This window comes from Salminus brasiliensis, chromosome 21, assembly GCF_030463535.1.
Source record: "Salminus brasiliensis chromosome 21, fSalBra1.hap2, whole genome shotgun sequence".
Lineage (NCBI taxonomy): Eukaryota > Metazoa > Chordata > Actinopteri > Characiformes > Bryconidae > Salminus > Salminus brasiliensis.
In genome coordinates this window covers 2,471,155-2,493,665 of record NC_132898.1, presented here as the reverse complement: position 1 = coordinate 2,493,665, position 22,511 = coordinate 2,471,155, and the positions used below count along the sequence as shown (strand labels likewise).

Below are 22,511 nucleotides of genomic sequence, written 5' to 3'. Positions count from 1 at the left end.
GTTCAGACCTTCACACTCAGTTAACGCGTTGAGCGTCTTTGTAGAATCCCGTCACTTCACTCAATATAGTTGTACCTTTATTTTGTTACAGCCCAGAACCTGGACACCAACAGCGTGATGGCGACTGCGCCCGAAGCCTTTCGGAGTCTCCTGATGATTTATGGGGTGGAAACTTCCATCGAAAGTTTAATCAAAGCTGTAGGTTTCTGAATAGCCGTGCAACCAGGTCGGTCTCAACAGAACATCCAGCAACACGGCAGTAGCTGATAATTTCATTATAATTTTATTCAGTATAAACACCACTTGTCTAGTCACCCTTTAAGAAATGTATTAATGCCTTCTGTACACAGTCCATCATCATCATCATCATCATCACATGAATACGTATGCACATACCGTATGTAAATATACATCATTAGACAAGAGCTAGAAAAATAAATAATTTAAATACAAAATGTGACAGCAAAATCCACTTTGTATTTCTGAATAGTTTAACATTTTAGTCCTTCCTTCATCTGCATCACAGTGATTGTGATTTCTTTAGAGGATTAATAATAATAATAACAATAATAATTCATTTCTACCCAAAGTTCATGAGTTAAGCATCCTTCCGCATCTTTCTCGTCCTTGTAGTGAGAGTGTCACCCAGTCCGGCTCCCAGCAAGAACACGGATATTCGTTCCCCTGCCTCAGTGGCGGTGGGTTAAATGACTGCTAATGATGACTGGAACCTAGTAGCTACCAATTAGCATGTCAGCACAAAGCTAATCAGCGTCTACACGCTTCTCCATTCCCTGTTAGCAACATTAGCCTTCTGGACTAAACTAGACCTTCATTAAACCAGCAGTGGTTATTCTGCTGCTCTCAACGGGTTGATGTTACCAGCAGCTGCGGTTCAGAACCGGTTCTGTTTAAAAAGGAAAAGAAACTTCAGTCTTTATTGCAGTGAGAGTGACGAGCACAGCAATCCTACGCTGAGATCTGTTTTTTTTTATCTTTGATGGAGTTAAACTGTTTGAACGTAAGGATTCAGCCGTTTCACTAAAGTACAGATTGTGATAGAAGCCGAGTCCGGCCTGGTGGAGGTCAGCCTATTGCATTTCCTTCCTCCGGCTCTGTTTCAGACAGCAGTACAGCAAAATCCAGACTTGGTAGCTCTGACCTTTTCCTCAGTTTGTTGACCGTATCTTGGAATACTGACTTACTAACTTCAATTTGGGATATTACGTCGCAGTGAGATTTGAGATGGCATCTCAAATGACATTTTCAGAGATTACGGACTTAGTATCTTAAAATAATGAACTTCAAAGTCTCTCCACGTTTTGAGGTAATATCCCAAAATTGAGTCTGAAATTTTGACTTGATAACTCAAAATAATAATAATGACATTTCCCCAAACTTCTGATGTAGGTTTTGGAATACTGACTTGGTATCTTAATATTTCTTTTCAAATATTGACCTAAACCTTGAAATTAAGTTCTTAAGTATCTCAAAATAATGATTTTATTAAAACTGACTTAAGATCTCAACACCGACATCTCAGCAAATATTTGACGTATTTTAGAATACTGACTTAGTATCTTTCAGTAGATGGAAAATTAAATACATTTTCTCTCCAAAAGTTGATTTTTCTAACTCAACTCTGAGACAAGTTCACAATAATGAGTCTTAAATTATTCTCAAATCATATAAAATAAATCAAGTTACTTTTTCCAAGTATTGAATTTTTTTAAAAATTAATTAATTAGGGAAATTTTTCAATACTTGAAAAGAAAACTTAATTAATTAATGAATCTCAAAGCACTCACAATGCAAGTCATTATTTCAAGAGAGGGAGCCACACTAAGTCTAAGTCTAAACTGCCGTACTGCTACCAGAGAAAATGAAGGAAGGAATGGGCTTCTGTAGGACAGAGAAACACAGAGGATCAACAACAATCAACATTTGGCAGATCTTCAAGGCTGTGAATTGACCAAAATCCTCAGAACTTCTGAGAGGAGAAACCGTAAGGCCTCGAGAACTGGTACAACCAAACACAAAAAAAAAAAAAAAGAAGAAAAAAAAAAAAAAGTAAAGTCAAACAGGGTCATGAAACCGTACAGTTGTGTAGATGTTGTGGGAACGGGAAGAGAGGGGAGGGGGGACTCAAACTTCAGTGGTTTATACAGCAACACACACACAGTGATCACAAACGCTCAAAATCAGACAGAGTACTGGAAAAATGAAAGAATCACACACTGCTGAAGGGGACAGGCCGGGACAGGACGGGCCGGGACGGGTTCTGGGTGCAAGGACACGCTTGTGGTGGAGCAGAGCGGCACTAGTCACACCTGGGGCAAAAAACTGCAGGAAGGACACGAGAAGGTTTAATCACTTATCGGTAATCAGCAGATACAGACAGACATCGATTATCAGCACCAGCCCAGAACCCTTCAGTCTGCTTTCCCAACGAGGTCCGAGAACAGAGCCCAGTCCTGAATACGGAGCGCGTGTGTATAGTGTCTAACGCTTTGGAGAGTTACGCTGCCGTGTGCTTCATCTGTTCATCACCGGCCTGTACTCTCGTACCAGCAGGGGGCTGCAGGGGCGGCTCGTTAAACCAACAGTAATCAGACCGATAACAAGCCACTTTAGGGTTTAACAACTTCCGCAAGTTCGGCAACTCGCTAAAACGCCAGCTCAGCTGGTTATACTGCGTAGAACTATCTGTTGAACAACTTTGGGCCACATAATAAATCTCTGCACCACTGTGGTTCCAATGGTTTCAATTAACCAACCACTTAGGAAATTAAAGTGGGTGTGTGGGGTGGGGTGCAGGACGGGCCGGGACCCCGGGGTCGTTGTGTCTTTGCGAATCAGCAAATTCTCCATGAACTAAAGGAACAGTCCAGCGATTTTTCAACCTAATCTCTACCTGCAGAAGCTGGAGCAGCCTGTAACCATGGATAGTGGCCAGCAGCTGAGGTCCAGTCTATTCTATTCAATTCAATTCAATTAAATTTGTTTATCTTACAGCTGTAATTTAAATAATCTGAGAACAAAGACCACATGAAATATAATTACTCAAGGCAAGCATCTTCAGTCTGTTTACCATCTAATATCAGAGGGTTTTTTTCATTAAGAAGCTAAAACTACATTTCAGTTTCTTCAGCAACCCTCTGGCTGCAGCTGCCTTCTCTACTGCTTCATAGCTATGGCTGTACAATAGATAGAAACGCTCCTATAATTAACTTGATAAATGTGTTTCCATCGTAACTGATCAGTTTTCCCATCACCAAAAACATTTAAATGAATGTGCTTCAAATGGTTCTTTGAGATGCCCGAGAAGAACCGAACTTATACTGGGGATGTGTGTGAAAACCCTTTCATTGAAATTTCTTTGGATCTTTTTATTTTATGTAAAAATTCTCCACCCCTCTCTATTATAAACATGTTACTCTGAGGGTTTGCAATTAAAGAACCATTTGTAATGGAGATGAGAGAGTATGAAGAACCTTCTCTTGCTGTAAATGTTCTTTTTTACATCTCCATTATAAACATGGCATCACTCCAAGAACCACAGAACAACTTTTTGTTCGCTGTAGGTAGGTTGGTAACATACGAGCGTGTGGAACTTCTTAAAAAGGTTCTAAAATAACCAAGAACCTTGATGTAAAGGTTCTTCACACTCTCAGATCTGTTACATAAACATGGTTCTTGGGCCAATTCTGGAGAGGAACCACTTTTGGTTGCCTAAAGCACTGTTTATCTTGGAGTCCAGCTTGTACTGGTGCGGGATACTGTCGTATGGTTTGGGGTCCAAGTTCAGGATGGAGACGGAATATGTAAAGTGAGGCTTTGGAGGCTGAATCTCCAAATTGGCTTGTAGTCTGTGAGTACAAAATTATAAAGTTACTCAGACAGTATTTGGCAGATGATTGGATACTCAGGATCTAGCATTAGAGGCTTGTCAGTACTATAGGTCTGCAATGCACCATTTACTGTAAGAGTGTACACACTTACAATGTTTATAATGTTCTAACAGCTGTCGTTTGTCTCTTTTTCCATACGTTCAGTCTGCCAACAAATTCAAATACATGGGCAGAACCTGGCTAATAACTCTACGCTGAAGAACAGAGAAATCTGGAGCCTCTAGACTTTAATGGTGGAAAAATGCTGGACTGTTCCTATAATCCACAGCAGAAGCATGGAGTAACTGACCCTGATGGAGCTGCATGTTGGGGTTATTGCTGGTGCGGGAGTGTGACGATGCCTTTCAACCTTCTTACAGCTGCAGTTTGAGAAATACTACCTTTACAGTGACGATACAGTACTTTCCTATCGAGATCGGAGCAGATCCCGATATTTTAAGAGAATTTTTTAAGAGTAAGTGGTGAAGAGAATCAGATAAATGCACCAACATGCTTCCAGTACAGGATTTCAGACCCCGAGGTAAGTGGTCACAGACTGTAAGATGTAGAACAGCAGTCGTCTCACTTCACCTCAAGTAACCTCATCTAACCTGGTCTCCCAAACGGAGACGCTATAATAACTCTCCACTAGCACCCGTACTGAGACCCCCTGCAACTTCATGGCTCCACTCGGAATTAAAAGCTAAAGCTAATTTGTGACAGAAACGCTTTTAGCACTTCATTACTGTCAGAATGAGTCACGCCAACTGCTTGCACCTCCTTCGCCTCCAGGCACTGTGCTTGAGGAGGCCAGCCCCAGTATGGACGTGCCCCACAGGAAGAAAGCAACTGGCTAACACCAACAGGGACCGATACCAATTCACAACCACTGATGAAACAGCCCTCGGCCACTTTCACATGTAAAAATAAAAAATATATATGGCACGCGTCGAAGAGGTGGGGATGAGGGGGCTCGGGGGAAAAAAAAAAAATCATAGATACGTTTTAACCTTCAGTTTTTGCAATATTTTTTTTCCATCGTTCACATCAAAGCAGCACTCTGGAGTAGTGAGGAGGAGAGGAGACAGGTTGTTCATACAGGATGAAAGAGCAGCGTGCAGTCCTGCCGGTCCTTGTAAAGGTGCGAGGTAGGCAGGTCCTGTGCGCTGTTTGTGCTCCGTAGGTAGTAGTTGACGATCTTGGAGTCCAGCTTGTACTGGTGCGGGATACTGTCGTATGGTTTGGGGTCCAAGTCCAGGATGGAGACGGAGTACGTGAAGCGAGGCTTTGGAGGCTGAATCTCCAAATTGGCTTGTAGTCTGTAAGTACAGAATTATAAACAGTTACTCAGACAGTGTTTGGGAGATGATTGGATACTCAGGGTCTAGCATTAGAGGCTTGTCGGTGCTACAAGTCTGCAATGCCTTCGACAAGTGATGGAGCAGCAGAAGGGCCCTACCCAGTGATGCCACAGAAGAACCATGTTTCTCAGATGTGGCAGTATAAACTTATAAAAATAATAATAATAATAATAATAATAATAATATCAGTAACTAATTATTTAATAACTACTATAAATTCTTCCGTACACTGGATTAAACATGTGTAACTTGTGTGATCTGAGGGAGTGATACAGGCCATTAGATGTTAAATCTGATGGGGTTAACACCTTTAAGACCACTGGTTCTCAGACCAGACCAGGGCCTCATTTAAGCTGGTCCATATTATTTCTCCAGCCTAGTTAACCAAGACAGTCTGTCTGGTGGAGGGGGTGCGTGAAGAACCACTGGATTAGAGCCTCATCTGCACAATGGAAGCCTTGAGCAAAATCCGTCCCTCAATAGTAAACACTGCAATGCCAATAATGCCAAGCAAACACCACTTACTTCTCATCTTCTCCACAAGGTGCAAACGTGATCATGATTGAGCAGTCCTTGGCAGTCATTGCGACTCTGTACTGGAGAACCTGGTGGAGTTTAAGAGTGAAGTTAGTGAGAAGCTGCTTATGTGCTCTTACACATGCTTGTTCTTAACCTTCCTCGCTTTACCTTCCCAACCGCGTACTCTATGGATCCATCATCTTCAGAAGGACAGGTTTTCAGCTTTTCCAGGAAACCTTCATCATAAGGGCCATCTACTTGTAGTCTGTTCCTGCAACACAGATTGTGCAGTGCATACCATTCAGGGTTTCCATATTCAGTAATAACGCATGGTCTGATGGAAGGCATGAAGTTACCATGCACACCTCACCACCCACTGGTCACTGTGGCTCATAACATCAACAAACTTGTAGGCTTCTTGTTGTGCGTTTGCACCACCTAGTGCTTACACATCTCCATTGCAGCCTAATATGAAGCAGGAAAGTGGCAAACTTCTCAAAGTGACTGTTTATTTATTTTTTGCTCTTTACATCTGCTATTATATCGCTTCATCCATGTCTTGGGGTTTGACACAAAAAACACAATGTGCAACACCCCCCCCCCCCCCTCATGTGCAATTAAGGGTCAATTTGCAATTATCTGTAAATAATCTGCAAATAATATTGTTTTTTTTCTCCCCTCAGAGTTTTTTTACTTCTATTATTTATATTGTGTATATAGTGGTAATTTATCTACATTTTGCATCAGAGTGTCTTGCTATCCCTTTGCTGCTGTGGCACTGTGAATTTCCCCACTGTGGGACTAATAAAGGATCATCTTATCTTAAACTTTAAAAGCAGAGACTGAGAGAATGCAGAACAAACAAACTCACCTCTCTTTAGGAAACTCCTCCAGATACTGCTCCACCCTCTTGAACAATGGGTAGACTCCTTCAATGTCCAGGTTGTCCAACATCTGAACCTGGAGGATTTTTGCAAGGACACAGTCTTTGGGGAGACCCTGACTGCCTACAAACACAGAGAGAACAGCAGTGATTGTATTAATTCAACAATGGCATCGGCCGATACGCAAAGTATCATGTATTGGTATAGGTATCGGATATAGGTGCATCCCTACTTAAGAGGAGAAACTAAGATATGCAGAAATTGAGAATATGTATAAAAGGCAGCATAATAAACAGCCTGTTTAAGGGACGAGCAGTTGGATTTACTAACAGATCAATTTGCTCTTGACTGATAAACATCACTACACTAACTACAGTTAGTTTTAGAACAGGTAACTGCTGTAGTAACCTTTACAGACGCAGTGACTGGTAATAGCACTGCCCCACTTCCCCCATAAAACTAGCTCCCTCTGAACAGTACTGAGTGATTACTATCTCCAACACCATCAACTTTCCCAAATAAATTCACAACCGCTACATTCTCTCAGTCTTCTGAAGCTGGATTCTCACCATTACGCAGTAGCTCTCTGTGGAGTGGGCTGGCTTCACACACCGGTCTGCTCTCACCAAGCTGCACCTTCCTGGGTTCTCCCGAGCGACTGGAGTCCCCGCTGCCGAGCAGAGCGCTGCAGATCACCTGGATGAACTCGTTGAAGACCGCTTTACTGGACTGGTGGCCGTTATAGAGGCCGTTGCTGTGGTGAAAGTAGGGCCACAGGTGCTGTACGAGCTCATTCAAGTCTGGCTGCTGCTTGGCATCATCTTTACAGCTGTATATCAGTTCTCCACCCTGGAGGAGAGACACAAAAAGGTGGAGAACATGTGATGAACACACACGGTTCTCATTAGGTTGATCATTTCACTGACACACTGTATGTCCAAATGTTTGTGGACACCCCTTCTAATGAGTGCATTCAGCTACTTTAAGTTGCACCCATTGCTGCTGACACATGTGCAAATGCACACACACACACACACACAGCTTGTCTAGTCCCTGTAGAGAAGTCCTGCCAATAGAATAGGACTCTAGAGCAGATAAACATGAACCTATTGGCACCATGCTGCCTAATGCCAGGTGTAGGCTAGTAGAGGGGTATAAAGCCCCCCCCCACACACACACACACACACACACACATCATGGCAGCTGTGTTCTCTGGAATGAATGATGGAGGGTGGTGTTCATCCAACATCCTGATCTCAGTAATGCTGGTCACATCCTCACAGCAATGCTCCTCTCAACTTCTTAATTCTGATTTCAGTAGAAACAATAATTGAGCAGACGTCCCAATACTTTTGTCACAGGTGAAATTTACTATGAATTTACTGTGTTCAAATCATTTCTATCCTCCCTCCTCTGCGCTGTGTGGTCGCCAGCCTTCCTCTTTTGTTTACCGGTCATGACAAACTACTCACATGTGTGGAAAAGGAAGTTAAGAAGTTAAGGAAGTGAATTTTGGAAATAAGGAACCATTTGGAAAGATCCTCTTACACAGACAAAGCAGCAAAGTGTGGAATCTGACTCTTACAGGTATGAGTGCACGGCATATGTAAAACCACTTATCTACCACCTGGGGGCGCCACCACAGCCTTTAACACAAGGGGGCCCAACCCTGCTCAAGAGATCTCCTCGCTCTGCACAGCATAGCTCCAGTCCTAATAACAGCATATGCCAGGCAGGTGTGCTCGGTCAGGGCTAGACGTAAACGTTGGAAGACGGCTGATCTCCAGAGGTATGGCTGGGCAGACCTGATCTAATGCATCACAAACAGGATCTTGCTGCTGCTGAGGGCTGATTGGCTGGCAAGCTGATCAGCTCACTGGCTGGGTAAAGCAGTCCCAGCCTCTATAACTGGAACTTACGTTTTAGATTCTCACACCCTCGCACCCTCTTCTGTCTGATCAGCCAACAGCAGCTCTTCACTAGAGGAGCCAGATTCTCGCCCGTCACTCAGACAACCAAAGACACAGCACTGCTGTCGGCTCGTACGGTGCGGTACGGCAGCTACAACACGTGGCGCTCACAGCCATTTAATAAGAACTACATTCAGATTTGAAGGAAATTTAACTTACCTTAAATATTTTCAAATTATTCTGTGGTTCTTCTAATAAGTGCTTGATTGCAACAAACATTCGCTGTTTGCTCCTGGAAAAGACGAGGATATACAGTGTTATAATGAACACAGTCAGTCAGTCACACACACTGGCATACATGCTGCAACCACCACCAAAAAAAAAAAAACACTGATTACCAAAATATCAATAAATAAATACATGGAAATTAAATAAATTATTTACTATTTATTATTACTATTTATTATTTAACCATTTTAAATAAAAAAATAAAAACAGGAAAAAACTAAATAAAAAAAACAAAGAATGAAGAAATGGGAGTTCACAGAAATTCACATTTAAGAATGTAAGTGTGTGTAAGTGTGTGTGATGAGCACAGGGGTACGGCTACCATCAGAGAGCATGAAGTGCAACAAGCGATAGATGTAGTCGCTGATTAATAACAATATAGACATGTAATAAATTACTTAATTTAGTGTTTTTGCTTCTATTTTAAAAGATCTGCTGACGAGGAGTTTTAACACCGTACTTTTACATTAACGGTATATTAGTAAAAATACTAGCGGATATCTAATTTATTTATTTAATTAATTTAGATGCTGTTCTTCCCAGACCTGGACCTTTAACCGATAAACTATTGAGAACCATTTTAATTGACAGTGTTTATTTTAACTGACAACTTTACTGTAACATTTAGCAGCCCAGTAAACTCGCACACCAATCGCATGCTTCGTCGAGATCACACCTGAAGCCATTCAGCCAATCAGAGCTGTGCATTAATGATGCACATTGAGAAGAGAGTCAGATTAAAGATAATTCACATGGCGGCTCTAAAAAGAGAAAAACGAGCTTTTAATCCAGAAGGGACTCAGACGTACAGACGTTTTCCCTCACCACAGGCAGCTCGAAACCAGGTCTCATGATCTCATGATGAAGACTGTTTATTAAGTTATTATTAAATCATATTATTAAATGAGACGAGTTACTAAGCTCTTTATTTTGAAATGCACATTTAACGTCTTCAATTAATTTTTTTTTTGTTCATCCAATTTAAGTGAGAAAACTGACAGAGAAAACTGACATTTAGTTGAAATTGTAGTTGAATTGTAATTCAACTTGTAATTGGATTTGAGATTGAAATGATAAAAAAAAACAAATGCTGCTAGAGCTACTAGGCTACTTCAGTAAACAGGACATGGCACTAAACCACAATTATGAGGTTCGAGATGTTGACTTGAGGCAATTCTCTCTACCTGGACCTGAATTTAATTAAATACCCCCACTATAAAGTTCTCCCACTTTTATTAAAACGCAGGCAGTCATTCGTCGTCATTCGCTTTGGGGTCACAGGTTTAATTATTAAGCCCAAATACACCTACCGTCACCGCCTGCTGCGAAAGAGTGAGGTGATTACACAGCTGAAAAAGTGCCGCCCGACCAAAGTCCATTCACTGATTGTTCGCGGGACGGAGCGGCCCATCATAAAAAGGCAACGCCACGCCGTGAAGCGCGTCAGCTGATAGCAGAACTAAGCAGCTTTGTCGGGAACAAAGTGTGATTACAGCCAGAAGAAACAGACATAAATAAATTCAAAGTTAATCTTTCAGAACTCTGCTTTGTTCTCACTGTCTGTGATCCATTATTTACATTTCCATTACGCGCCCGGTCATAACACTAGTGTTTAAGAATGGCTGAAGGTCTCAGGTCTTGGGATTTAATGAATATTTAAGGCCAACCTGCTCGTAAAGTGGTGCGACAAGTACTATCAAAGTTTTTATTATTAACATCAGGCTGCACTAAATTAAATTAAATAACTAAACACACTCATTATTGAAACATGCAAATGGTGAGTGTTTAAATTTCCTGAGTATATTCTGAAAATTGTGAGCACTTAATCACATCACCACTTAAAGCCTATTGCCAATCCCTAAAATAAAATCCCGTAAAAATACCACTGTAATACTCCAAAATATTTTTTCCATTTATACTCATTTCTTGTGCTGTATACTTTTAACAACTACAGCAGTATTATTAGAAATGTCAAAATTATAAAAGTGTAATTAATAGATTTTGAAACCGTATTATCCCAATCCTGCATATCTAATTAATTAATTAATCTAATTTCACCACAATTTGGAGAGCCTATTACCCAATGTGAAACCTCCCCCCTGGTGATGTAGCATTGCAAGGTAGCCTGTGCTCTCGGAGGAAAGGCCTGCCTCCCCAGCTCTGATGAAACAGCGAACAGACGCCTGTACTGAGTGCTGTGGGGAGGATGTGCCACCCCTGAAAGTGCAAGGTCGACGATTGTGCTCTCTCAGACTCCGGCTGCTGATGGCAAGCAGCGTGACCAGAGATTCAGACCAGCGATCCTCGGATCATAGTGGCAGTGGATTAACGCACTGGACCACTCTGAACCCCAATTAATCAATCAATAATGTGTAGTAAGCAAATTTAGCAGCAGTTTTTAGCTTCCTTATTTTGGACTCATATGTAGATTTTAGGGATAATCTGTAAGGTTTATTGGCTTTCTAACGTCACTTACCCCGAGAAGAGATCCAAGGGACAATACCTGCTGAGTCTGTTCCACTTCCCATTTGCTAACTACACAGGAAGAAAGGAAAAAAAAGGAAAAACCTGTTGATAGATTGGAATTAATCTAATTTTCATTTTGCCTGTGGCACCATTCATGAAAACTGGTCCAACCCAGTTAAGTCAGGTGTTTATTAAGTACAGTAACATCACAAGTCATTACTTTCCTTTCGGCTATGCTGCATGCAACCAACCAAACCAGCGCTTCTTTTCAGAAGCTGCTGTGAAACTCTCAAATTTAGGAACTGTCCGGACTAACCAACCACTACAGAACTGATTCACAGCGCAAACTAAAGCAGAAGTGCAACCAGGTTAACGGCGACTACATGAACGCACAGTTCTGTGCAGACTGGAACTCACCTTAAAATGCTGATGCATACAAAACCTGCACACTTTCCGCTTGCATTCCTTGGAAACGTGTCTCGAAAAGGGTAGAAAACCACATTTTGGCTGCCGGAGACAAAAAGAGAGCGGACATTTGAGAGTAAGTTTAGTTTCATGGCCATAAACTGAATGCCTTTAGGTGGAGGTTCGTTATTAGAGTCATTAAAGCCTTCCCTCCAGACCTTACATCTGGAATTATGCAATATTATGTTGGAGATCAACTGAAAGCTACAACTTGCCCAGGTCATAAAAAGGAGCTGTGTGTGGGACGACGTCATTGTGCAAATCGTTAAGTGCAATCAGGTTGTGCAACATGCTGTTAGGACACAGTTGAACAGGTTTATCATGTTCTACAGGGCTGGCCTTGGTGTCTTACCTTAATTTCCACACACAGCGGCGGCCGGTGGTCTCCGAAGTGGCAGGGCGAGAGGTGGGTGAGGTTGGGAAGGCACAGGCCGCAGCCACTGAAGGTGTCCATCACTTTGTCACACCGCAATTCTGCAGAAGAAATAGTGCAACAGTTATTATAGGTAATATGTGGTCCAAGTACAGCCAATAGAATAGGACTCTCTCTCTCTCTGGAGCAGATAAACATCATTAACCTATTGGCACCATGCTGCCTAATGCCAGGCGTGGGCTTATAGAGGTGTATAAAGCCCCAAAGTGTTGAGCTGTGGAGCAGTGGAAGAACTGTGTCCTCTGGAATGATGGTGGTGGAGCTCCATCCAGTACTTTTGGGAGGAGTTGGGGAGTAGGGAAAAAGAGGTGGGGTGGTGATCATCTATCCAACATGCTGACCTCCCTAACGCTCTTGTCCCTGAATGCAATCAAATCCTCACAGCAATGCTGCTCCAAAATCTAGTAGAAAGACTTCCTCCCTGGACAGTAGAGACAGAGGATCAACTTTTTTTTTTTTTTAATACCCTTGATTCTTTTCGAAAGAAACAATAGACGAGTAGGTGTCCCAATACTTTTGTCTGACAGCTACATCAACACCTACGTTCACATTGCAAACCTCGTTGCTCAATCCTGATTTTCTGCTCAGGTCACAGACACACACACAGACACACACACAGACACTACACAAAGTGCTCTTTGTTAGACAACAGTTTTAGTACAGCTGTCCCCAATTGCACAAATGTAGTGCACTACGTAGGGAGTAGGGAGCTGTTTGAGATGCAGCTGATTCAAGCTGAAGAATACTGCAACACATGGATTATAGTTGGTCTGATTGTTAGCTAGCAAGACCCAGGGCATTAAGGGGCATTAAGGGGCATAAAGGGGCATGATGCCACCCGGCACTGAGCTGTGGAGCAGTGGGCGTGAATTCTTGGGAGTGATGGAACTCCATCAGACACATCTGGGATGGTCCGGCAGTTCTAGGAGTGGTAGAACACCATCAACACCACCACCACCACCACCACCACCATCATCAGCAGCATTGGTGGTCCTCACTGATGATCTTAAGTAGCTGAACACAATCAAATTTGGATCTCACAGCAAATTTGTATTTGCCCGTATCTGGGCAGAATGGAAAAAAGAGCTCGGCAGATGGAAGAGACAACCCGTGAACCTCAAACCTGCAGATCCTCCTTCAAAAGAACATCCAGCAGAACCAAAACAGAGCCGGACAACAGGCCGACTCCAAACCCCCCCAAAACTGTTACATCACAGTCTTGTGTGAAGCCGTCCCAGAAGAGTGAAGGCTGTTACTGCAGACAAGGAGGACCGACTCTCTATTAGCACCCCTGATCTAGAAGAAAGGCTGGAGGAGCCGATAAGGCACTAATAGTGTATTTGAGGGGGCCCAGGTTTTCTGAGCTATTCCCCTCTGGTTCTGGAGGACGGTCAGGCTTAGTTTGATGGATTTCCAACAATCAAACAGTTTTGATGGAAAAAAAAAAAAAAAAAAAAAAAAAAAAAAAAAAAAAAAAATCACCAAATTGGCTCCAGGACTGGATCTGAATTCATGAAAATGTGCAAAGTCTCAAAAACTCACTGTAGAGTTTCTGAAGGAGCCTAGCTGTTGGGAATGCCTCCGTTCTCTCAAATGCCAGCATCAGCATAATGATTAACATGTGGTAGTTTTAGGCATCTCCAGCCCTGGGCAGTTTCGGTCAGATGGACCACCCCGATGCAAAGGCACGTCAGCCTCATTATCAACTGCCAAATGAACGTTAGTAACCACCATTTACACCAGCTTCTTTTGTTCTTTCTAATCTGATAAATTGGTAAAAATGCTTCTCTGTCCAAACTCTCTTCAGAGAAGCTGATCACAGGGAGGCCATCAGGACCACGGAGCTGCTGAAAAGCCCACATGCAAAACATTCAACAATCCTAAAAGGAAATGACCGATTACGACAGGAGGAAGTAACCAATTACTGTGCGTCAGATCAGACGCCCGGGTCATACAGCGGATTGCCACAGATAAAGATTTCCCTGGACTTTCAAAAGCACAGAAAACCTGTTGAATCAAGACAAGCTTCAGAGGGCAGGAGCTTCTACTGTAGATGTGTTTGGAGTCAACAGGTTTTCTGAGCTTTTCTTAGTGCATAGAAATGTGTCAAAAGTACATCAGCAGATGATGGAAAGTAGGTCGAAACGGTGGACTCCAAGGGAAAGTGGAGCTGTCCATATCTGGGCAGAATGGAAAAATGAGAGCTCGGCAGACGGAAGAGACAAGCCGTGAACCTCAAACCTGCAGATCCTCCTTCAAAAGAACATCCAGCAGAAGCAAAACAGAGCCGGACAACAGGCCGACTCCAACCCCCCCCACCCCAAAACTGTTACATCACAGTCTTAACTGGTTATATTTTCTCCCCGAACATTCACATAAACTCCTGAGAAAGCTCAGGAATCAAACCTGGTGAAACAGCGTTGTTGATACTGGAGAGCAGCTCATCACCTCCAGACTCTGCTAAGTATGGAAACACAGGCCGTACGGTAACCAGGCCAGACTGCGGCTTTCCCTGCGCCAGTGTCCGCAGAAGGGGAGCTCAATCTCAGCACGCCACTAAGCAAACGCCAAGGGGAGCAAACAGGGATCCACGTTAGGCTAAAAACTAACGCCAGCCACGCTAGCTTTTACCATCTCTTCGTCTAACCGTCCACATCCTTGGAAACATTTAATAAATAAATAAATTTGACTCTCTTGGCTGAACCAAAAGGAAAAGCACTGAATTATTTGTTTTTAATATTTTTAAGATGTGAGAAGCAAGGCTAGGGTAGGCGAGGCTAAAAGCTAACCGGCTACAATCTCTTCAGCTTGCTAACAGAACAGCACAGCGCACTGAGAGGACACAGCAAGAGGACGACAGCAGCACTATCCAGCACTATAACACAGGTTCTGTGAGCAGTCGCTGGTGCTGTAAACCTGTTTTTCCATTTGGAGGTAAAATAGCAGTGTGGTAAATATGACCCCTGCAAAGGTAAAACTTACTATTTATACACCAAACATCTTAATTAATCATGAACGCACAGTATGGGAGCGTTAATGCTAAGGCTATTAGGAGACAGAGCGAGACAAGGTCAGACAAGCAAAGCCTTACCTGGTCTTTCCTGCTGGACCTTTAAGGACAGCTGCCTGACAAAGTCCAGCGGGAGTTTGACGACTTCCTGTGGACATTCAAAGCAACATTCCCAGGTCAGTCCCTGTGACCAAGATCTACTACTTCTATAAATAAATACACACACATGCATGCAGAAACTAAACAACTCACCCCACTGTGTACATATTTCTCCCCCAGTAAAGGCTTCATGACGTTTCTGTTGTACTCCACTATGTTAAGGATGTGCTGGAAAGCTTGTTCTGTTGTCTGTGTGAAAATAAATAAATAAATAAATAAATACATACATAAATAAATAAGAACAGCAGGACATTTTTTAAAAGATTTATGACCAATTTTCTCAAAAGCATGAGCTGCTTCACATGATCAACAGCGAGGGTGACGACACATTTAAAGGAAATGTGGATCACATGAGGCTAAATCTGTTGTTTACCACAAACAGAGAGGCCAGACGTGGCTCTCAGACTATACCTGATGGGCGTTCTCTGCATCTTCAGAAGGATACTTCAAAAGACGAAGGACTCTGGAGTGCTGAAAGACAAAAAAAAGGAATGTTGGTGAACACTAGGGGTGTAAAAAACATCGATATATCGAAGTTATCGAAGATTACCATGTTATCGAAGTATTATATTAGAGCTGGGTGATATGGTAAAGTATTTATCACGCTATACGACATTTATTACGCTACATATATAACGTGTAGGCGCAGACCAAGTACATCAGAAGTGTCCGATTCTTTAAAACATTTGAATACAGTGATTTTTCATCAACATCTGCTGCTCTTCATCTAATTAAACCAGTCTGTAGTGAAACCTGCAGCTGATCAGTGTTTATTAAGCACTAACAGTCTCCTCCATATGCTGAGTAAAGTATATTGTGTTTCATGATACATAATTTATTACAATACAATATTGTCATATTGACCAGCCCTATTTTGTCTTCTGTAGTACTGCACCGATTCTCAGTATTGATTATTAATTAATAGTTTAGATGTAAAGATTGGGGTCAGACTCATTGGGGCTCAGAGTGCTGACATGACCACTAAATAGCAGTGCCTTTAGAACCAAGCAAAATTATGTTTTACTCAGATTTTAGAAATATAATGAGGTTTTTTTTCTACACATAGTATAGTTTTTGAAAAACACCCCCCCCCCAAAAAAAAAAACCCCAAAAAAACACACTAGTGATACACAGCCCTATTAAACACCATCCTTTTACACTGCTCAACTAGTCAAAATAGTAATGGGACAATTCATCATATTGCATATTGTGGATCTTGTAAAGCTTGTAAACTGCATATTTTATTAGTATTTATATATTTGCATTAGTAATTAGTATTTGAACAATGTTTTCTGAGAATCTGCTGCTACTGATGCTTTCTGTCTACACGTCTAATTATCACGATAAATATTGTATACCGTAAAAATGTCTTTCCCCCCATATCACCCTTCCACACATCCAAAATCACTATCTATACTTCAGGTTTGTTTTTTTGTTTAGTTTTTTTTTTTTAAAGGCTCAGCAGTTAGAGCTCCGGACTACTGATGACAGGGTTGTGGGTTCGATACCCGGGCTCTGCCACTGTTGGGTCCTTGAGCAAGGCCCTTCACCCCCTCTCTGCTCCCCGCTGCCCACCTCTCTGCTCCCCGCTGCCCACCACTCCGGGCATGTGTGCTCTCTGTCCACTGTGTGTTTCACTGGTGTGTGTGTGTGTGTGTGTGTCCACTGAACAGAAGGGACAAATGCGGAAGCCAACTTCCATCTGTGTGTCCGTCACAAATGGTAAATATTGTTGTTTATTGTGCAATTGTATTTTTCTCGTGTATGACGAAACGAACCCGTTAACCGAACCAGTTTAAGAACTGATCCACTACGTCTGGCTGAAAATCACCTCCCTGTACTGGTTTGTAGAAGGCAGGAGTTGCACAGGTGTCGAGCCCAATTCCGCCTCCCTGCCAGAATCCAACTCCCTTGGAGTGCCTGTGTGTCTCTCAGCAGAACGAGCTCAACAGATCACCCGTGTGTCCCTTTTTAAACTCGGTCATAAATAAGGGATACTCTACAGTTACAGTAGATACAGGAAGCGAAGGCGTATCTGTTGTGCTCACACTGCACGCAAAGGGGAGCTGGATTTCAGCACAACACCGGTTTTTCCTCTTCTGACGTTTAATGGGTGACGATTAAAGCCTGCCTCCACTTCCTGTAACCGGTCAGAAAGTCTGAACCATCCACAAACAGGAATAAAAAATAAAATGCAAACAAACCCAACCATGGTTCGGTTGGTCCCGACCTGGACCAGCTCTTTCGGTCTGACCGTGGTTCCCAGCACCTTTCACACCTGCTATTTTGATTCCTGAATGTCCGGACCTAACAGGGCAGAATCAGCATCGAGAGATATGCACATATTGGAGATGAGAAAGGTTCAGGCGTGTAAATACGTCAATAAGGATACAAGCCCGAACCTTTCTCGGCTGGGTCTGAAACAGACAATACTGTACTCCGATGAAGAGGCCCATTGTGCATCTGCTTTAGCATTCAGCTCAACAAGCCAAACACAGCCTCTCTCTACATCCATCCTAAACCACAGTCGTAACTGATATTCATCTACACACTGGTTCAGGAACATTTAATCTCCTACACTTCTGACTGTACTCCCCTCATTAGAGAGAGAGAGTCCTTCCCAGGACAGTTATCTTGTTTTTGTTTGTTTGTTTTTTGTTTATTTGTTCTCCAACTTCACAGCAGCTTGGGAAACAGTCTAGACGTCTCAGCGTGACTCATTAGAAATGACTGGTCACTTGATGTCCATTCTAAAAGCAGTGTCCCAACAGACTTACATAAAACCGATCTGGAGCAAAACGCGAAATAAAAATAAAAAAAGTTTGCGGACACCCCTTCTAACGAATGCATTGAGCTACTTTAAGTTGCACCCATTGCTGACACAGATGTGCAAATGCACACACAGACGCACTCACAGCTTGTCTAGTGCCTGTAGAGAAGTACAGAATATCCAACAAACAGGAGACGCTGGACAGAGCAGATAAACATCATGACCCTATCAGCACCATGCTGCCAAATAATGCCAGGCGTGGGCTAGTAAAGGGGTATAAAGGGGGTATAAAGCCAGCATTGAGCTGTGGAGGAACTGTGTTCTCTGGAATGATGGTGGTGCTTCTGAGATGCGTTGGGGATGCTGAAATGGGGTGATCATCTTCTATCAAACATCCTGACCTCACAATAACGCTCTTGTTGAGGACTGCAACCAATGCAAATCCTCACAGCGATGATCCTCCTCCAAAATCTAGTAGAAAGTCTTCTTCTCTGGAAAGTAGAGACAGTCACTCCAACAGAAGCAGGAGAAACTCTTTATAACAGCCTTAATTTGGGAAGAAACAGTGAATGAGCAGATGTCCCAATACTTTTGTCCTTTAAGTGCATCTCTGAACAGCTCATTCACTTATTGTTAGGACTTTTCTCAAAGACCATTTTAAGAAAATTCTGAGGAACATGGTGGTGAACGAGGCCCGTTGTATCCGAGCGCTGCTCAAGCTGACACTCCTACAAACCAGTCTGGTTTAATTGTGAATAAATCGGTTTTGTTTGGTTTTCTAGTCTTAATATTACACCAAAAGGATCCATATGCAGCACTTACAGGAAATAAACAGCTCAGTCTGAAGTAATACAGGCTAATACAGGCTTGATCTGTAATGCAATAATGTAATAATAGCATTATTAACATTATTACCAATTTATTCAGGTTGATACTTTGTAAAACCGCCTATTTATTAACCCTTTAAACCCTAAAGGCCCGACACCATCTCATCCTGAAACGTCATTAGACGCACACCGATTCATCACAGTTACTTAACTTCATAGCCAAAACAATGCACAATACCTGCTGTATAATATATTGGGCTCAAAATGTGGGCAATGTCAATATTTTATCATATTGTGATGAATTTTGTTATGGTAATACACAGTAAGCTTTTCTAATCATATGGAGGAGACTGTTATTACTGCTTAATAAACACTGACCACCTGCAGGTTTCATTACTAACAGTGTAATTAGACTGGATTAATTAGATGAAGAGCAGCAGATGTTGAGTATAAATCACTGTATTCAGTACAGGAGAGGATCTGAACAGTAGTTTAGAAGAATCTGTCGATACTGATGATGATTATAGTCTGTGATTACATGCATCATAATAAATATCACCTTTAAATATCGTGATATAGCATTTACCATATCGTCCAGCCCTAGGTCAAAATTAAAACTACATAAAACAAGTCCATTTATTTCCTGAAAGCCCAAATTTGAGTCAGACTGAAGTCAATTTGCGTCAAAGCTTGTAGTAAAGTCAGTATTATCGTTTATTTAGTGTGTTCTCACACACAGAGATTATAAGTTATCCAAATAAAAGCCCCCCGTCCGACAGCAGGGATGCTTTTATTGATCTGATTGACGTCACCCAGAAGTTAGGAGAAGTGGTGAAGCGGCCTTTCGTTCTTCTGCAGCAAAAAAGGGAATAAATTAAGAGTGAGATCAGGCCGTCAGCATCAGACCACGGACCTCCTCCCAGACTGTTTTCATTACTCTTTTATTAGAAATGTCTTTATTTGTATTTTCTTGCTAATTTTAGCCTATCTGACCTTTGTATTTACCATTACTGCCGTCTGCCTTCATGTTTATTAGAACTACACTCCTGCTGCTTTCATATTAATGCGATTTGACTTGTGTATACAGTTCCTATCCATCCTCTAACCCTTTGTGGATCGCTCTTGGCTTTATATGAGGGCTTCTTAAACAAATATTAAGATTATGATATAGTATATAGTGTGTCATACTAACATACATAAATGTGTTGTCTTGAATTATCATGAATTACGGTGGATAAATAATGATGAAATTGTGTTTCTGTAACCCCCTGATTCCCAGTTTGACAATTCAGAGGAACAACAGACTAGGCCGATACGCCCAAAAGTTTGTGGACACCCCCACACACACACACATGTGCAAAAGCACACATTCAGCCTGTCTTGACCCTGTTGAGATGATATTTGGTCTAAATGTGTGTGTTTTAATATACCACTATAATAGTGGAGGGATACATGCAGGAAGTGCTGCGACAAATAGTCCCAAATTGTCCCAAATTGTCCAATTTGCCCCGATCCCACCATCAACACCATGATGTATAAACCTCAGAAGACGCAGACAGGTCCGACAGGTCCGCTGTCTGATTCTGGATGGGAACTAAAGTGGCTATATCTGCACTGCACCCATGCTGACAACCCCCGGTCCCATTCGCCACCACTGTGAAGAAATCTGACCGGGCAATTTTCTCTGCAATGGCCCATTTCACAGCAACGCCACTCGGACTCTGAGTGTTTACATCACCACCACTGCATTACACAGCAATTTTAAAAGATGGGTGGAAGTCCCCTTTAACCCACCCCAGTGAGGAAAGCAGGTCAGGCCCAAGAAAAGCTCGGAGAATGTCAAAGTCAGTGGACATGTGACTGTGTTGGAGCACAATGGCGTGGGAGATTGAGTGTGTGAGTGTGTGAGAGTGTGTGTGTGTGTGTCAACAGCAAACACAAGGACAAGCCCTTACAGGATTTGGGAAGAACGAGGTGAAAGGCTAAGCAGGGAGGCCTTCTACACCTCGGAAAAGTCCTAAGAAAGGTATTTTTTTTAAGTTTTTAAGCTAAATTAAGCACATTATTCTGTATTCAGTGAATAGATGTGGTGATTTAAGGTAGAATTAGATATTTACACACTTAAAAGTCAAATAAGTCAGAGATGTATTGGTTTAAACTCCCATTTTATTGGAACTTTCCGTTCCACCTTAAATGGTGCAGCAGTTGCATTCTGGCGCCTGAGGCGCCAGAATGCAACTGCTGCACCATTTAAGGTGGAACGGAAAGTTCCAAGCCAACTTCGCCCACAAGTTAAACTACACTTAGAACCACGTTCTATTCTCACTTAAACCTTATTTTAAGGTTCTAGATATTATATAAAATCAACCTAAAGTGCTTTAACCCCCAAACACCGACCGGCGCTAGCTATCTAGCTAGCTACCGCTAGTGAGATACTATAGCAAGCTAAGCTAAGCTAACGCTACAAACTCCGCGTCTTTTCAAACGAACAGCTCATCCCACGACGTCCACGACGACCCGGTTAAGGTGTCCGACCTCGGCCCAACCTAAACGGTCGGTTCTGCTCAGCTACGTGGCTCGTTTTAACAACGTAGAGGTACTTAGTGCGAGATAGCCCGCTAAGCTAGCTAGTAGTTAGTTAGTTAGCGCGAGCGAGCGAGCGAGCGATCCGCCTGTCAAGACTTACCTGGACGTGAGAAACAACGAGGCTCTTGTTCCCTTCTCCGTGGTATTTCCAGTCGTTTTCGTCCATTTTATCCAGTTCCATAACACGGCAGGAACCGTAGAATGGTCACTGTCCCTTCAGTCGTAGCCTGGCTGTTCCAGAATGAGCGAATTAGGCCGAGTTAAACTTCCAGAGCGGCTAAAAGCGGAGCTCCGTCTGACACACTGAGGAAACGCTGCTCCGGCCGTGGCCGCTTTACTGACCGCGACCCGTTCCTGCTCTCCTATTGGCTGCGGCGCTCTCAGCTCGGACTGTGATTGGCTATCATCTTCGGGTGCAGCTCAATTCGATCCGTGCTCCCTATGTAGTAGCCCACTGCGAAGGGAGTGAAATAGTGAGTGTGACACACAAACTAGTTAGTGCACAAGGGAACGTGGTTATTTAGAGCAGCGTTTGATAACGCAAATGGGATTTTTTGGGAGTTATCTAGTGCGCTTTATAGGGACTAAGGAGTTGATTACGATACAGCCTCCGTAAGGGCTCAATGAGTGCAGCCCGAAGTGGGCGGGTCTTATGTAGACGCCGTGCTGTCCATATGGGGCGCGTCTCAAATCTTAGATTAGCTTACTTGTTTTGTGTGCGGTGGACTTGACTATCTAGGGATGCAGTCACTTTCTAGGCCCTGTCCTTGTATACACTATAAGGACAAAAGTATTGGGACACACTTCTTAATCATTGAATTCATGTGTTTTATTTAATCATACATTCAGGCTCCTAGCCATGCAGGCGGCCTTTCTTACACACATCAGTGAGAGAACGGGAGGTTCTGAAGAGCTCACTGAACTCCAGCGTGGTTCTGTATGT

The 22,511-nt window shown here is 42.6% G+C and overlaps 2 protein-coding genes across 2 annotated transcripts in view; one reads left to right on the top strand and one right to left on the bottom strand.

Moving 5' to 3' along the window:
* Positions 1-455, top strand: part of cenpp (centromere protein P) — a 79,006-nt gene extending 78,551 nt beyond the window's left edge. Inside the window, exon 9 of the mRNA XM_072665754.1 lies at positions 92-455. Coding sequence (XP_072521855.1) covers positions 92-210 — 119 coding nt within the window. The 3' untranslated portion in view covers positions 211-455. The remainder of the gene's footprint in view (positions 1-91) is intronic.
* On the bottom strand, positions 261-21,887 carry ippk (inositol 1,3,4,5,6-pentakisphosphate 2-kinase). Its single transcript, XM_072665748.1, has 13 exons — positions 21,669-21,887; positions 15,797-15,856; positions 15,479-15,574; positions 15,308-15,374; positions 12,136-12,257; positions 11,736-11,825; positions 11,329-11,387; positions 8,784-8,856; positions 7,224-7,503; positions 6,642-6,777; positions 5,939-6,041; positions 5,777-5,856; positions 261-5,209 (listed from the first exon to the last, which is right to left on the bottom strand). The coding sequence occupies exons 1-13, from the start codon at positions 21,747-21,749 to the stop codon at positions 4,984-4,986; spliced, it is 1,473 nt and encodes a 490-aa protein (XP_072521849.1). The 5' UTR covers positions 21,750-21,887; the 3' UTR covers positions 261-4,983.
* Between the last annotated feature and the right edge of the window lie 624 nt (positions 21,888-22,511).

What these genes read in the sequence shown, in the direction of transcription:
- ippk (XM_072665748.1), bottom strand. Translation starts at nt 21,749, where the DNA reads ATGGAACTGGATAAAATGGACGAAAACGACTGGAAATACCACGGAGAA. An exon ending in AGAAATATGTACACAGTGGG is followed by an intron (nt 15,375 to 15,478) that starts GTGAGTTGTTTA and finishes GAATGTCCACAG; the next exon opens with GAAGTCGTCAAACTCCCGCT. An exon ending in CCCTTGGATCTCTTCTCGGG is followed by an intron (nt 8,857 to 11,328) that starts GTAAGTGACGTT and finishes CGTCTTTTCCAG; the next exon opens with GAGCAAACAGCGAATGTTTG.